We start from the raw sequence: 14,705 nt of genomic DNA on the forward strand, positions 1-14,705 counted from the left end.
CCATCTCAGCCCCGTTGCTGACTTAGCGCTGAGCCCAAGCCCTGCTCGCGGCCCTTCCAGCGAGGAGCGACTCTCTGCGTCCTCTCTCCCCAGCGTGTTCCTCTACAACGTACGCAGAGGTGCTGGGCACAGTCACTTCTGTGCGCCTCATTTTCCCATCGGAGCATCAATCACGCTGATTCTCCCGTGCGCACGCATTAAACTGGTTTTTCTCCTTCAGCACTTACAAGAACTTTGTCACAATGTATGTTCAAGCATTTGGATTTTTGCAGTTTGAACTCTGAGGCTGCTTACAGGCCTGACTCAGAAGCTTTGCAATCGGCCTGCGGAAGGTCGGTCTGCCAGTCTTGTCTGGTTTCCGCCGGTACAGACCCCAAACCAAAGCATTTGTTCCAGGAGCTAATCCGAACCAGGACCTGGACCAGTGCCGAGCGGGCCACCCATGGCTCTGCACCACAGCCCTGCTCCCCGCACGGCACTGGCAGCCCGCTGAGTTTCCTAGTAGCCTCAGCTATCAGAGAACCCATAGTGCACTAGGATGGTCGTCTTTCCCTGTGTCACTCATCTCTGACTGGCAGCTCAGAAAACTTCCTCTAACCCCTCGACTTTGAAGGTTTTATTTTTAGAGAGAGGGGCCCTGGCTGGTGTGGCTCAGTGGACTGAGCTCTGGCCTGTGAACCAAAGGGTCACTGGTTTGATTCTGGGTCCCCAGCGGGGGGTGTGCAGGAGGCAACCACACACTGATGTTTCTCTCCCTCCCTTTCTCCTTGCCCTCTAAATAAATCAATATCTTTAAAAAAAGAGAGAGACAGGTGGGAGAGAGAAACATTGGTGTGAGAAACATCGACTCTTGCCTTTTGCAGGTGCCCCAAACAGGAACCAAACCCACAGCCCAGGCATGTGCCCTGACCCGGAATCAAATTGGTCGCTTTTCCAGAAACAGTTCAGCCACGGAGCCACGCCAGTCAGGGCTGCATCCCCTCCACTTTGGAGCCCCTGACGTACAAATCCTATCTTCATTCATTCTGGAATGTTTGTTAACACCCTGTTAATCTAGTAGCGTGTCAATTTTTATTACTTTATTACTAGTCCAGAATTCAGAACTGAAGGATAGAGGGGAGCTCTCCAAGTGTCCGTCAACAGATGGATAAATAAAACGTGACGTCCAACTGTGGGTGGAAACAGGGTTCTGTGGAGAGTGACCTGTCAGGGCCACTTGACCGTGAATTCTCGGGGGCAGGGCACAGTGGGTGGTCACGCCCCGGCCTGCAGCTCTCCAGTGGAAGGTTTTATGCTGCACCTTTGAAACACCAGAGGCAATACCTCCGAAGAGAGTATCAACCCTCAAGAGAGCACATAATCTTGCCAGCCATTAAACTCTCTGCACTCTTAAAGTGGTTAAGATGGTAAATTTTGTTGCACTTTTTACCATATTTTGTTTAAAAAGACCCTTCCTCCTAGCTCTTCCCACCCCAGCAAACCACAGCAGCCCCCTTTTCCACTGGGTCTCCCACCCACTTGAGCAAGGACTTGGCCCCCAAATCCCAGGGTGCCTGCACTCGCCATCCAGCACCCCCTGCCGCACCCCCCACCTGCAGAGCCTTCCTGGGTCCTCCTTGCTGCTGAGAAACTCTCACCTGCAGGCCTCTCCCCCACACTAGCCCCACCTGTCGCCCCCTCTACTCCCTGCCTCGTCCTCCTGCTCCTGCGGAAGGGAGCCAAGTTCCCCAGCTCAGACCACGCCTCTTTGGGGATGCTGAGTCCTTTAGGCTGGGTGACTTCAAGGAACAGCCGATATGGGAGGAGCTCTGGGAACCAAGTGGAAGTTACTCTTGGTAAAAGGACGTTCAGGTTTGTGAGGGAAACCTCTATCTGTAAGGGCAGTTTCCTCACTGCACCTGGAGAAGCAGCATATTAAACTCTTAGAAACTCCTCCACGGAGGAGGCAGGTATTTCCGCTTGCACGGCCACCGGCCACCGACTCTGCTGTGCTTCACCTCCCATAACGGACTCCCCACTGCCAGCATCTTCTTTCCTCAGGAGCAGAAGCTGTCATTTCAGGGGCCGGCTTCCACCGTGTTGGAGAGTTCTCAGTCGCCCATGGATTTCTCCCATGTCTAAAGGAGGCGTACATGTCATTCAACTTTAATTTGTTCTCTGCTGCTCATCTGTCTCATGTCAACTTCCTTATTAGACCAGCCAGAACTGAGAAGGTGTTAAGGAGAAAAATCACAGCCCCCAAAAGGCATCACTTGCGCTAAAACCATGATGGGTGGGGCTTCAGACCAGTCACACCCAGGCATGCTTCTGTGGAATGTGCTGTGTTTTGAGCTAAAAGCAGTTTTAGCTTCAGGCACAAGATAAATCCCCGCCACTCCCCTTGCCTAGAAGAATCTGAATTTAGGGATCTGGCTCTTAAAAGGTCATCAGCTATAACCTCTTTCTGACTCACCTACTCATCTGGGCAGATTTCTACTTACTACACATCTGCTCTTCTCCTTCCGCAAGGACTCGGGAAGCCCCCAGGGCACCTGACTCACCCCTAGGTCAGAAGGTCCTGCCCCTTTCAGTCTTTGAACCTCTGGGGAAGGTAGGGTCCGGGACTCGCTCTCCTGCGGGGCGCACACCTATGGATGCATCACACCTGGTGTCCTCTTCGGTCAATCTGTCTCCCATCCGACATCTGGACCCCCTGGAGGAAGTTCCTTCCACCCCACACTGTCCATACATGAAAACAGACACTCGACACTCCCACAAAAGCCAAAGACAGGTTTCAGAGAGGTCACATTACAAAAGGGTTTTAAAGTCACCACCTCGAGGTTCTGTGCTCGTTCAGGCTCTGTGCGCGTTCAGGCTCTTCGTTCCCAGTGCTGAGTGCACCCTCCCCCACACCCAGAACCTAGTCTGTGGTTGTGAGAGGTGCCGACAGTTCTCTTCCTCCTGCCCGCCTTTCACCAGGGCTCAAATCTTACCACCCCTCCCAACTCCAATTACCCCAGAAACTGGGGACTTGACCCTGGAAGGTGGCCTCTGTGGCCCAGCCCCTCTGCAGAGCTTCCCCCACGGGGCCAGCAGCCCAGTCTGCAGCCCTGCCCTCCCCGGCCACACTGTGGCCTCCTGGCGGGTAGCTACCAGAGGTTCACCCCTCACCCTGCACTTCCTGGGCTTGGATGCAATGAACGCAGTCCCTAGGGGCTCTGTAGAGGCGACCAGGGCTTGTCACCACCAAGACTACTACCCTACTACCTGAGTCTTCTAGCCGAAAGCCTTAGGCAGCATTTTAACTGAGTGGGAATATCAGGTTGCTTGTCAGCAGAAATTTTATTTACTGGAATAATGGAGTTTGATGCACCCGTTGCTGAATGTACAAGAAGCCTTTCAAACCCTGTGTAGATCCATTTTTGCTAATGAAAAAAAATTTTTTTTTTTAGTTTTCATGTTTATCTAAGTTATACACGTGTGCAAAGTACCAAAGAGATCAACATTTGTCACAACAGAACAAATAGGCGGCCCCTTCTCCGTCTTCCGGTCTCAGGAGCAATCACCTTCCCTCTCTTGGCTTTTTGTGTCGGTTTTACCAATTTCTGAATCACACATTTGTTCCATTTTTAGCTGGAAGCCCCGTGTGGACCTGCTGTTGTGCAGTGAACTGCCCACCCGCCTTCCACAGCGGCGACCCCGACGGACTGGGCCCCAGACCGGCTGCTCGCACGGGGCGGGAAAGGGGCCCTGGGCCTTTGCTCCCCAGGGGAGGGGGGGAGCCCCCAGGGGGCTGTCCCGCCAGCTCCTCCCCACGTGGGTTTTTCTCTGCAGGTTGCTTTAGCTTCCTTACAAGAGACAGGAAGAAGTGGCCAACTTTTTAAGCCCTGGGCCTAGAAAGCTGCCCATTGTCACTTTGCACATTTCTGTCGATGGACAGCTACAAGGCCTGTCCAGATTTAAGGGAGGGGATATAGATCATACCTATTCAATTAATTAATTTAGGACTTTTATATATTTAGGATGTACACTCGATGCTTTTCAAAAGACTTTATTTTTAGAGGGAGGGGGAGGGAGAAAGGGAGAGAAGCGCGGGCGTTTCGGTATGTGCACACACCACGAAATGATCACCGTGACCAAGCTCATCAACACACCTGTTACCCGCCTCATGGTCACCACACTCCCTCCGTGGTAAGAACACTTAAGATCTACCCTCCAGCCCCAGCCGGGTCGCTCAGCTGATTAGAGCATTGTCCCAACACACCAAGGCTGTGGGTTCAATCCCTGGGCAGGCGCATACAGGAATCAACCAGTGAATGCATAAATAAGTGGAACAACAAATCACTGTCTCGCTCCCTCAAAACCAATTTAAAAATCTATCCCCTTAGCAAATGGCAAGTACAAAACAGTGCTGTTAACTGTACCTCCATGCTGCACCTTTGACCCCCGGAACTACCCATTTCCTAACTGAAACCTGTGCCCCCCACCCATGTCTCCAAACTCCGCTGCTCCTCCCCGGCCCCTGGGGACCGCTGCTCTGTGGCTTCCATTTCAGACTAGATGCCACACATGAAAACACACGGTCTTTGTCTTTCTGTGCTCCGCTCGTGTCACTCAGCAGTGTCCTCTGGTTGGTCTGTGTTGTCATAAGTGGCAGGATGCCCTTTTTAAGGTTTTTTAAGAACTGCTTTCAGAGAGGGGGAGAGGGGGGCCAGAGCGCCATGGGAGCATTGAGATGCCTTGCCTCCAGGAGTCCAGTCTCTGCCCTTCATTGTCTCCTACCCCAAGGCTCTCCTCCCTGCCTGCTGCTGGGAGCCTATCCTTCTTGGTGACTTCCGCACCCTACTGTGTCAGCTGTCTGGACATCCTGGCCTCCAGCTCCCTGCCATGTGGTCCTGTGGCCAGAGCAGCTGCACTGGGCATCTATGTGGTCTCCTCAGTGGCTTCTGTCTCTGGGACCTGCTCGTCCCTCCCAGCCGTGCGGGCCCCAGGAGCTGCCATTCTGTGCCATGCCATCTCTGTGGTGGGGCCTCTCCTCACTAGAATTGGGAGAGGGGTCAATCTTTTTTTCCAGGAGGGTAAGTTGCAAGATATAAGCTCAGAAACCTCCTCATCCAAATGCCAAACTACCAGATGCTCATCTTTTCTCTCCCAGGTACTTGGTTCTAGAAGGCTCTGGGCACAGGAGAAGCAAGGGGACACCTTGGAAATGGCAGGATGGACAGCCTGAAAGCTGACTGAGGTGTTAGAGGAACAGGAGGCAGGCACAATCACATGCCCTTTGTCCCCTGTGGCACCCAGCCCAGTGCTGAGCGGACAGTGGACCATAGCCTGCTGGTGACAGATAAAAACAGCCATGCTCAGTCAGTGTGAGGCCCTCCTGCAAGGTAGTGCGTTGAATTTTTCTTTGAAGAAAGTGCACTATAGCCCTGGCTGGTGTGGCTCAGTAGATTGAGTGCTGGCCTGCAAACCAAAGGGTCGCTACTTCGATTCCCAGTCAGGGCACATGCCTGGGTTGCAGGCCAGGTCCTCAGCAGGGGTGAGTGAGAGGCAACTAAACAATGATGTTTCTCTCCTTCTCTTTCTCCTCCCTTTCCCTTCTCTCTGAAAATAAAATCTTAAAAAAAAAAAAGGAAGAAAGGAAGGAATAAAGCAAGCAAGCAAGCACTATAACTACACCAGATGGACTTGTATTTGTTATTAACCCCCCAGAAACAGTGGGGGAAGCCCCAGGCCCTTGGTTACCCCGGTTTCCATGCTAGTTTCTGACAGCCCTTGGGGAAGCCAACCTGTAACCTGTGGTCCCCTAGTTTGTTGGGGAAGGGGTGTAGAGGGAGGTCAGGCCTGCTGGGGGGTTGCTGTCCATAGACCCACCATCTCTGTCCCTGTGTCCCTGAAGTAGTGGGACAGTGGAGGTCAGGATGCCAGACAGGTGACTGGGTCAGACTGAGCCACCAGGAGCCCCCTCTCCCCCCAACCCCCTGGCTGGGAAGGCCAGTGTGAGGGCCCCTCTCACAATCAGCAGGCCCGGGCTCACTTTGTCCCCATGTTCCCTGGGTGCAGTGAGGGTGCAGGATCAGGACTGAAGGCTCAGAGGTTCGGGCTGCACAAGGGGTGGGGCCGAGACACTGGCCTCGAAAGAGAGGGAGGGGTATCACAGGACCCCTACCCTGCCCTGAGACCCTGTGGTCTGGCAGGCAGAGAGGAGGTGCTGTGGCAGGGACAGACAGAGCCACCGCACGCAGCAGGGGGCATGAACTCACCGCCTTGCACACTAATTACACTTCTCATCAGCCAGAATGAGGTGCCCGCACCAATCTGCCATGAGGCGGTGACCCCAGCTCAGCTGTCAGGGTGGAGCCTGAGCCATGTCTCTGGTCTCAGGCCCAAGGGGCACGCCGCTGCCCTGGTCTCCCAGCAGCAGTGCCTCACACACCAGACTGCCCTTCACATCTGATTTTATTCCATGACACTGATTTGCTGAAAAGCCCCTTTCCTGGGCAGGGGAAGGCAGTGGGAGCCTGGCAGAAGCGGGGGCTGGCTTCCCAGGGGGACCGGGCACCACTCTGCTGCAGTGAGTACTGGCCAGGCCTCAGTCTTTCAGCCAGCCCCACCCTCTCCCCTCCAGTTCATTTAAAAACTGAGCTGCAAAAATAAAATAGAATGAAAAAAAATAAAAATAAAACCCTGAGTTATTAAAAACCGAATTAAAAATCCCCTTTGGTGCCAAAAGGTCCTCTTCCGAAAGCCAGTGGGTGAGGTGCGAGGTAATTGGGGTGCCGGTACACTGCCTTCAGTCCTCCTGCTCAAGATCACGATCACGGTCACACTTCTCCTCGTCCTGCAGGTCTGAGGGGTCCCCGGTGCTCGGGCGTTTGAGGAGGGCGCTGTACTTGAGGGCAGCGGCCTCTGCCTGCAGCACCACCTCCACCAGGCTGAAGATGGTGACAACCTGCGGGGAGTGGAGCCCACACAGTGACGTGGGCGGGTCTTGAGGGGCGCCCATGGGACAGTGGGGCTGGGGCCTGCGGGCACTATCTACCCAGCTGGGCCCTGAGACCACTCCCTCTGCCTCTTTAAGCCTCTGGTGACAGGGTCTCGGTGCCTGGTACACAGCAAGCATGTGGCGTCGGGGACGAAAGTGGGGCCTGGGCTGGCCTTTGGAGCACGTTGTGGGTGAGAACTGTTTTGTACAATTCTGTAGGCAGGAGGTCCATGGCCTTCATCGGATTCTCAAAGGGACCCCCAAAGTTAAGGACCCCGCTTTAAAGAGAGGCAGAGCTTCCCCCTGGCCTGCCTCTCCTCACAGCAGGTGTTCCCAAGGGAGGGAAGACGGAGCCAGTAAGTGGGGTGGGGCAGTGGGTGAGCTAGAGCCTGAGTGCTGGGGAGGCCAGAGGAGTGTGCCCCAGGGGCAGGAGGGGGGCTCCCCAAGAGCTGGGGGTGGGGAGGGATGGAGCGGGTCTCGGGGAAAGCTGCCCCAGCCCCGGGGTCTGACCTGCTGCACCGGCTCCTGCTCCATGTCCTCAGGTTCCCAGGTGAGCGTGAGCACCGGCTTCTTGCCCACCCTCTGGAAGTGGTGGGACCGAAGGGGCAGGGCCTAGGGGTGCACACACCTGGGTGTTATACCCTGGGCCCTGGCTGCCATCTCCTAACCTTTGACCCTGCAAAGACCTGATGCTGAGAAGTAGCCTCCTGCCTTGGCCCACCTCTGACTGGCCTCAAGGGAGCTCCTTGCCCTGACACCCAGCTGGCAGCTGGCTACTTGATTGTCCAGGGGAGACCACCCCATCCTCACCTCTGGCCAGCTTCCCAGAGGCTCTGCCAGGCCATCTGTCGCTGAGGCAGCACGGGGCCAGGGGCTGGGCCCCTGGCTGTGTTTGTCATTCAGGGGAAGTGGTGGGTCTGTCCTGGCTCACCAGGATGTGGGCCAACAGGGAGCAGGCACCTGAGGCTGGAGGGCTGCCGCCCCCTGCTGGCACTGGATCTGTTAGCACCCACAGAGGGCTGAGCTGTCTGAGAGACGACCTAGACCTGAACTTCTGTCCTGCTTAAGGAAAGCAGGACCTCAGGGCCTCAGGATGAAGACCCTGATGGTTCCAGCTAGACCCTATTCTGTCTCTTCTGTTTTTACTCCATTTTGTTGATATCGTATTTATTCCATACTATGTGCTTTGGATACTGGGAAATTCAAAGCCAGGGCTGGGACCCAGGTAGTGACCTGCTAACCACGAGGTCAGCTGAAACAGCTCTGTGAGGGGGCGTAGATACCAAGAACCTGGAATGATAGCCACCCAGGACAGAGGCTGGTTTTTTCCTTTTGTTTAGGGGACATTGCTTCCACAGTGGCCAGGGACTACTCTTTCTGCTTTTTCCTTCCTCCATGCTCCTATAAAAAGATCTTGCAAAGCCTGCATGCCCTGCCACCCTGCATCAGTTATGGAGGGACCGGTCTTCTAGCTACCTGGGTCCTTGGAGAAGAGGCCAAAGCCTGACCCTCAGCCTGGACCCCTCATCCCAGCAGGTGCAGCTGGGTGACTTGGCAAGGCCCACGGGTGGGCTTGGTGCTGGGTGGGGGTGGGGGGCAAGGTCAAGGCATCTCTACCCTCTGCCACCTTGTGCCAGCACAGGCCACACCTAAGCAAGGGTGCGGCTTGAATACCCCAGAGTGGACAGGGAAAGCAGGGTCCTTGGCCTGTGCCACTGTCCTCCATGCTTGTGCATCCGCTGAGGGCTATCCCTGGGCCAGGACCCTATCAGATGCTGGGGACTCTGGAGGAGAGGGTCACAGGCGGGGAAACAGTGTGTACAAGGATGCAGCTCAGAGCCTGTGAGCAGGGAGGGCACAGGAACTGTGTGGCCCTGGCATGCATTTCATAGTTGACGCAATTCTGCGCCCCACAGCCGGCCCTCGCCTGCCCAGAGGTCCCTAACCCCGGCCTGCTCCCCCCAACCCCGCATACTCACATTGCAGTAGATGCGCTTCTGCACCCCGTAGCGCAGCACCAGCACGTCGAAGGCTTGGTTCAGGACGCCCAGCACCATGGCCTCCGACTCCAGGGGGCCACTCTCCTGCAGGGCAGGGCTCCTTCCAGGGCTCGGCCATGGAACATGGCCTCCCCTCAGGGTCCACCCTGGCTCCCCCAGGTCCCATGTGAGCAGCTACCCAGGAAGGGAGGGAGGGCGAAGGGAAGGGGAAGGGGCGCAGGGCGGCGGCCTCACCCTGACCAGGACGGCAAAAAAGAGGCCCGTGCTGAGCTCCTGCACACGCTTGGACGCCATGCGGCGGTCATTGCAGTGGTCAGCTCGCTTCTGTACTGCGCCAGGCTCTGCATCTGGGGGTGCGCTGTGGCCTGAAAAGAGGGTGCTCTGCGTGCATTGGCCACAGCTGGGTGACAGGCAGCATGGCGCCCCTAACCAGGCAAGATGGGGCCTGGAAGGCTCACGCAGAACGAAGGCCACCTGCTGCCCAGCTCCCAAGGCTGAGAACAGTGGGGCTGCTCTGGTTAGGGCCTCAAACCCCAGCCATTCTATTTTTTTGGATTTTTATTTATTATTATTTTTTAAAGAGAATAATTCTTTTCCTTTTTAAGATTTTATTTATTCATTTTTAGAGAGAGGGGAAGAGAAGAAGGGAAAGGGAGAGAACTATCAATGTGTGATTGCCTCTTGTGCGTCCCCTGCTGGGAACTGGCCTGCAACCCATGCATGTGCCCTGACTGGGAATCAAACTGCGGTTGTTTGGTTCTCAGGCCTGTGCTCAATCTACTGAGCTACACCAGCCAGGGCTTATTTAGATTTTATTTATTTATTTTTAGAGAGGGGAAGGTGGGGAGAAAGAGAGGTAGAGAAACATCCAGGTGTGAAAGATACATCTATCAGTTGCCTCTTGCATGTCCCCAGCAGGGGACCTGGAATGCAATCCAGGCATGTGCCCTGACTGGGAATTAAACCAGAGACCTTTTGGTGCGGGAGGATGCCCAACCCACTGAGCCACACTGGTCAGGTTTGGGTTTTTAATGAGCCCTAGGTGGCTTCCCCTATAGGGGCTCACAGAGGGCGAGGTTCAGGCCCAGGCTCCCTGCTGCTGGGGCTGGCTACGCCTTAGAGCTTCCACAGCCCCAGCAGTGAGGCCTCTGGTTACCTACTCGGGGGGGGGGGGGCTGTGTCCCCGAGCTGTGCCCCTGAGCCGCGTGTGCCCTTACCGAGTGAAGCAGCCAGGAGCCGGTGCACCATGATGTCGGCAAAGCGGCGGATGGGCGAGGTGAAGTGCGTGTAGAGCGGCACGTTGAGGGCGTAGTGCTGGAACTGCAACTCGTCCCGCAGCACCCCGGAGCAGAAGTACAGGGCCATCTGCGGTGGGGCGGGGAGTTGGTCTCAGAGCCCAGCCAGGCCACGTCAGGGGCTCGCCACCCTGCCAGCCTCTGCCCTGCTTGCCCCTGATAACCTGTCCTGAGGCCAAGACCCAGGTCCGAGTTCCAAAGACCCTTCTGCAGGGCGGGGATTATGACTGTGGTGCAGGGAGGGACATGGAGTCGCTCCAGGGGCCCAGCAAAGAGCCCCAGACTGGAACAGCCCTGTGGTGCTGGGAGTCCTGGCCCCAGGCCCTGAAGCTGCCTGCCCTGCATCTCAAGCTCCCAGGCTGGGAATCAAGGACACACTGCTGCCTGGAAGGCAATGAACAGGTTGGTGTCGTGAGCCAGAGTCACACCCTTCAGTGCGCTCGCTCAGCCGAGTGGACAGCTGGCTCTGGTTACTGTTGTATGGAGGCTCTGGAACCGGGCAGTGGCTGGTGGTGACCCATCCAGCTCCCCAGCTCTGCTTCTCTCTCTGCTCCTGCAGGGCCCTGGTTACGTCTGGGGCAAGGCACAGGGGGAGGGGGCAGCTGCCTCCACCCTGAGCCACGCTTGGGCTTCGTTCTCAGAGGAGGCCCAGCTCCCCACATGAGCTGGGGTGAGGAGGGAAGGCCAAAGACCCTGGCTTCCTTCCTGGCTGGTGAAGGTGCCCTGGGCAGGGTGGGCTGGGAGGGGACCATGGCTTTCCCACAGGGACCAGCCCTCCCTGGGACAGCCTTGGTGTCCTGTTCCAGCAGTTCACTGGGGACTTTTGTGCTCCCTGGGGCCACCCTTGCCTGGTCTCTGTCCTGCCATCAGATCCCAAGGCAAAGGCAGGCCTCCAAGGTCACTGGCAGGAAAGGCCAGGAGAAGTACAGTCCTTTTCAGGCGCTGGGTGACTCTGGGAAATGCTCCTTTCCATGGAGCTCCAGGTCTGGTTTGACCTTGGAGGGGACGGCTTCTAGGAACAGGGAATGGGGAACCCACTGGCCCCGCATGGCCCCGCTAGGGAGCATTTCTTGGGACCTAGGGGCAGTTGAGGGGCAGAGCAGTGCTGAGCCCAGTGGCCACAGGCACACCCAGCTTCCCTGTGTGGGGCTTAAGGCACAATAATGACTGGGGCCGGGTTAGGGCAGCCAGTCCAAACAGGTCCTGATGGCTTCAGCCCTGGCAGAGCTCTGAGGTGCTAGAAAAGAGCCAGCTATGGCCAAATGGGGCGATCTGGTTCCTGCGAAAAGGATAAATAGTGCTGAGTGGCGGAGCCCCTGAGAAAGGGTTTGTCACTGCCCCCAGCCAGGCCGCAGCCCAGAGCTAGTGGCATCTGCATCCGCAGCTCCTGCTGGCCTGACAGGCCACTGGGCTGGCTCCTTCCCAAGGTGCTTGGGCTGGCAGGGGTTGAAGCTCAGCCTCGGAGGGCCAAGAGGCTGCCAGGAGCGAGCCACCCCCTCCCCCCAGGCTGCCTGCCCCTCACCCTGCCTGTGGACGTGGGCCCACAGCCCATCTCCTCTTCTCCCAGCCAGTGAGACGGAGGCGCTCTACCTCGGGCCACAGACCACAGTGGGGGCTGAGGACCTCTCTCCCGTGTGGCTGCCACAGGAAACACTCTCTCCCCTCCAGGATCTCCATCCTGCCCTCAGTTGTTGACCACCCCCCATTCCCTTCCCCAACCTGGTGTGGCCTATGGGGATTAGGCACTGAGGGTTTGGTGTGTGCCCTGTGGTAGCTCCCTGCCTTCTATCGGGAAACAGAGCTGGAGCCCATGCAGAGGGCAGCCGGGCCCAGATGGAACCTCAAACCCACCCAGACCAGTGGTCCCTGAGCAGGTGAAGCTGGCACGACTGAGTTGGAGGCAGCAGATGAGGCTCAGCCCAGGGCCCACCTGGCCCAGGTGTCGCCTGGGGGTGTCCCCACCCCCCTCAGGTCCTCTACATGTGCCGAGGTCATGGGTGCTCCTGGGAGAAGGGGGAGGGTGGGGGAAAGGCCCCTCCTTACCTGCATAGGCCTGGAGCACATGTTGGTGAGCACCTCCTTCCGGGCCAGTGAGTACTTGTCATCTCCAAATATTTTGGTCAGACTTTCCTAGAAGCAAACCCGTGTGATATGTGGTCAGGCTTCGGGAGAGGGTCTGTGGTCCTTGTCACCCACTGAGCCTCTAAGACCCGGCTCTAGGGAGAAAGGGTCACCTGAGGTGCCCAGCCCTGCTCAGGTGGCCATGGGCGAGGTGCAGGGGGCCAGCGTGCCCCCAGCCAGGGTCCCTCACGAGGCCTGTCTCAAGGGCAATGGCTCTGAGGTCAGGCCTTTCTCCTGTGGTGGGCTGGCCTGGACAGGCAGTTTCCAGCTGGCTGACCTAAGGTACCCCAGCCACCCTGGGCCCCGGGCACAGACAGAAAGTCTCTCTCCTGGGGGAGCAGGGCCCTCTGAGCTCCATGCAGCTTAACTCCAGGCAGTGCACCACTGACACAGTGTACATTAAAAGCACGCTCTGGCTCCCGTGACCCAGCCCACCTCTGGCTACAGGACCCCTGCCCACAGCTGGGCCTCGAGTGGCATCCCTCGCTGCTCCTGGGGGTGAGAACGGCCTACGCCAGGGCCTCGGGGACTTGGAGGCCTTCTCCTCAGGGCCTCCTCACTCTCTTGCGGGGTAGTCATGGTTGAAGGGAACAGACCCTGGTGGGAGGCAGAGGCTGCTGTATCCCCAACTTCCAGGCCTTCCTCCTCTTCCCCCAAACAGGGAATCTCCTTGCCCCCCGCCCCGCCCCCCACCAGCTCCCAGCACTCACATTGAGGGCTCCAGCGGAGCTGAAGTCCATGGGCAGTCCCATCTGGTCGCAGAACTCCATCAGGTCATTGAGCATCTTGGTTTGGGGTGGGGGGTGCCGGCGCAGCAGTGCCCTCTCGGGGAAGGAGCGGTAGATTCTGTGGGCCACTGCCATGTTGGCCAGGAGCATGAACTCCTCCACGAGCCTGTGGGGTGGGGAAGGACCAGTCAGGGGCTGCCCCTTCTCTCTGTCCCAGGCTCTCTGCTGGCAGGCTTTTGTGCACCCTTGGTCTCAGCCTGGCAATGCCCTCCTGCTATTCAATCTATGTGGTTCCTCGGGGAGCCCTCTGTCTCCCCCCCACTCACCCCTCACTTCACTGCCAGTCTGCACGACTCCTCTCTTCAGTGTCAGCTTGTGTGCTGCCAAACCCTGCCAGATGGGGCTCCTGGGGAGGAGGCTCAGGGTCTCTCTGACTCTCTGTAGTTGCCCCAGGGATTCACCCTGCCTGACACGCGGAAGGTGCCCAGTGAAGATCCCTGATGAGTGACTAGCATCCCAGAACCCCCAGGGGCACCCCAACTGTAAGAAAACAATGTGTCCCCATAACCCAGTGCTTCTCCTGTCCCCAGGAGTGCTGGGCTCTCCTCCTCCTGGGGGACTAGGGGTTCTGCAACTGAGCAGGAGAGTCCCAAACAGCAGGAGGGAAACCACACATCGTGGGATAAGGCCAAGGTGCCGTTGGGGTGTTCAAACCCCAGACAGTCAATCTCTTAGTAGTTGATGCTCTGGTTTTGCTTCACTGTGTAATCAGAATCAACAATATGTACAAACAGATACGGCTCGCTGAGGACCTGGGGGAGGAGGGCCTGATGGCAGATGAAGAAAGTGTGCCGGAATTGAGGTGGAAGGCAAAGTGGGAGGCTGGATCTCAGAAGCCCGGGGTCAGTAACCCCCCAGTGCAATCTGGGGCAGCCACGTGCTGCTCCCCGACCTGGGGCTCCATGGATCACGCATGTGCACTAGGCAGAGCCTCTGGGGGGCCTCTGGCACATTCTGAGGCCACAGTGGCAGGGCACCCTGAGTGGGGAGAAAGTGCCTTGCCCAGAAGAGGACTCTCCCCTGCCTTAATCTGAACCCCAGGCTACATGCCCAGCCTGTGCTTCTCCCACGAAGGCAGGAGAGGTCAGGGAGGAAGTTCCAGCAGGCCAGGCAGCAGCCTTCCTGGAGGTATGGGTAGAGTTGCAGGCTGGCCCTGTCACCGCACCAAGCTGTTGCAAAGAGAAGCAGCCAGTGGGGGTGGTGGGATGGAGAGCGAGAGCTCAGTGTGCGGAGCCCCTCCCCCCACACTGGGACCACCTCAGCTGAAGCATGGCGCTGGGCTGCCATGCTCTCCCCACAGCGCAACCACCTCTCCCAGAAGCCCTCTACAAGTCCCACGCTGCTGGCCCCTTCTCTTCAGTGCTGCTTTGGATGGGCCTGCTGTGGGGGAGGGAGAGCTTGGGCCTCTGCTGGCCCACGCACCATGCAGGAAGCCCTGAGTGGGGAATGAGGAGTTTCTTTATTTCCATTAGGATGCCCAGGGAGCCTTTAAAGTGGCCATTCTGACCCTTGCCCCTCCCCCATTTGCCCTTGAGCA

At 57.5% G+C, this 14,705-nt stretch overlaps 1 protein-coding gene across 4 annotated transcripts in view; it reads right to left on the minus strand.

The window, feature by feature from the left end:
• Nucleotides 1-6,420: 6,420 nt before the first annotated feature.
• The window catches only part of DIS3L2 (DIS3 like 3'-5' exoribonuclease 2), a 279,723-nt gene continuing 271,438 nt past the window's right edge, over nucleotides 6,421-14,705 (minus strand). For 2 of the 4 annotated variants that reach the window (XM_037063524.1, XM_037063521.1), the window contains exons 15-21: nucleotides 13,091-13,274; nucleotides 12,303-12,389; nucleotides 10,182-10,329; nucleotides 9,199-9,329; nucleotides 8,944-9,048; nucleotides 7,471-7,576; nucleotides 6,421-6,927 (exon numbers count right to left, since the gene is read on the minus strand). In XM_037063524.1, the coding sequence (XP_036919419.1) occupies nucleotides 6,773-6,927; nucleotides 7,471-7,576; nucleotides 8,944-9,048; nucleotides 9,199-9,329; nucleotides 10,182-10,329; nucleotides 12,303-12,389; nucleotides 13,091-13,274 (916 nt within the window). In that variant the 3' untranslated portion in view covers nucleotides 6,421-6,772. Of the gene's footprint in view, nucleotides 6,932-7,470; nucleotides 7,577-7,924; nucleotides 8,024-8,943; nucleotides 9,049-9,198; nucleotides 9,330-10,181; nucleotides 10,330-12,302; nucleotides 12,390-13,090; nucleotides 13,275-14,705 lie in introns of those variants that run through there. The other 2 variants (XM_037063522.1, XM_037063523.1) reach the window with 2 other exon arrangements.

This window comes from Sturnira hondurensis, unplaced genomic scaffold, assembly GCF_014824575.4.
Source record: "Sturnira hondurensis isolate 20B ecotype Veracruz unplaced genomic scaffold, ASM1482457v3 Scaffold0014615, whole genome shotgun sequence".
Lineage (NCBI taxonomy): Eukaryota > Metazoa > Chordata > Mammalia > Chiroptera > Phyllostomidae > Sturnira > Sturnira hondurensis.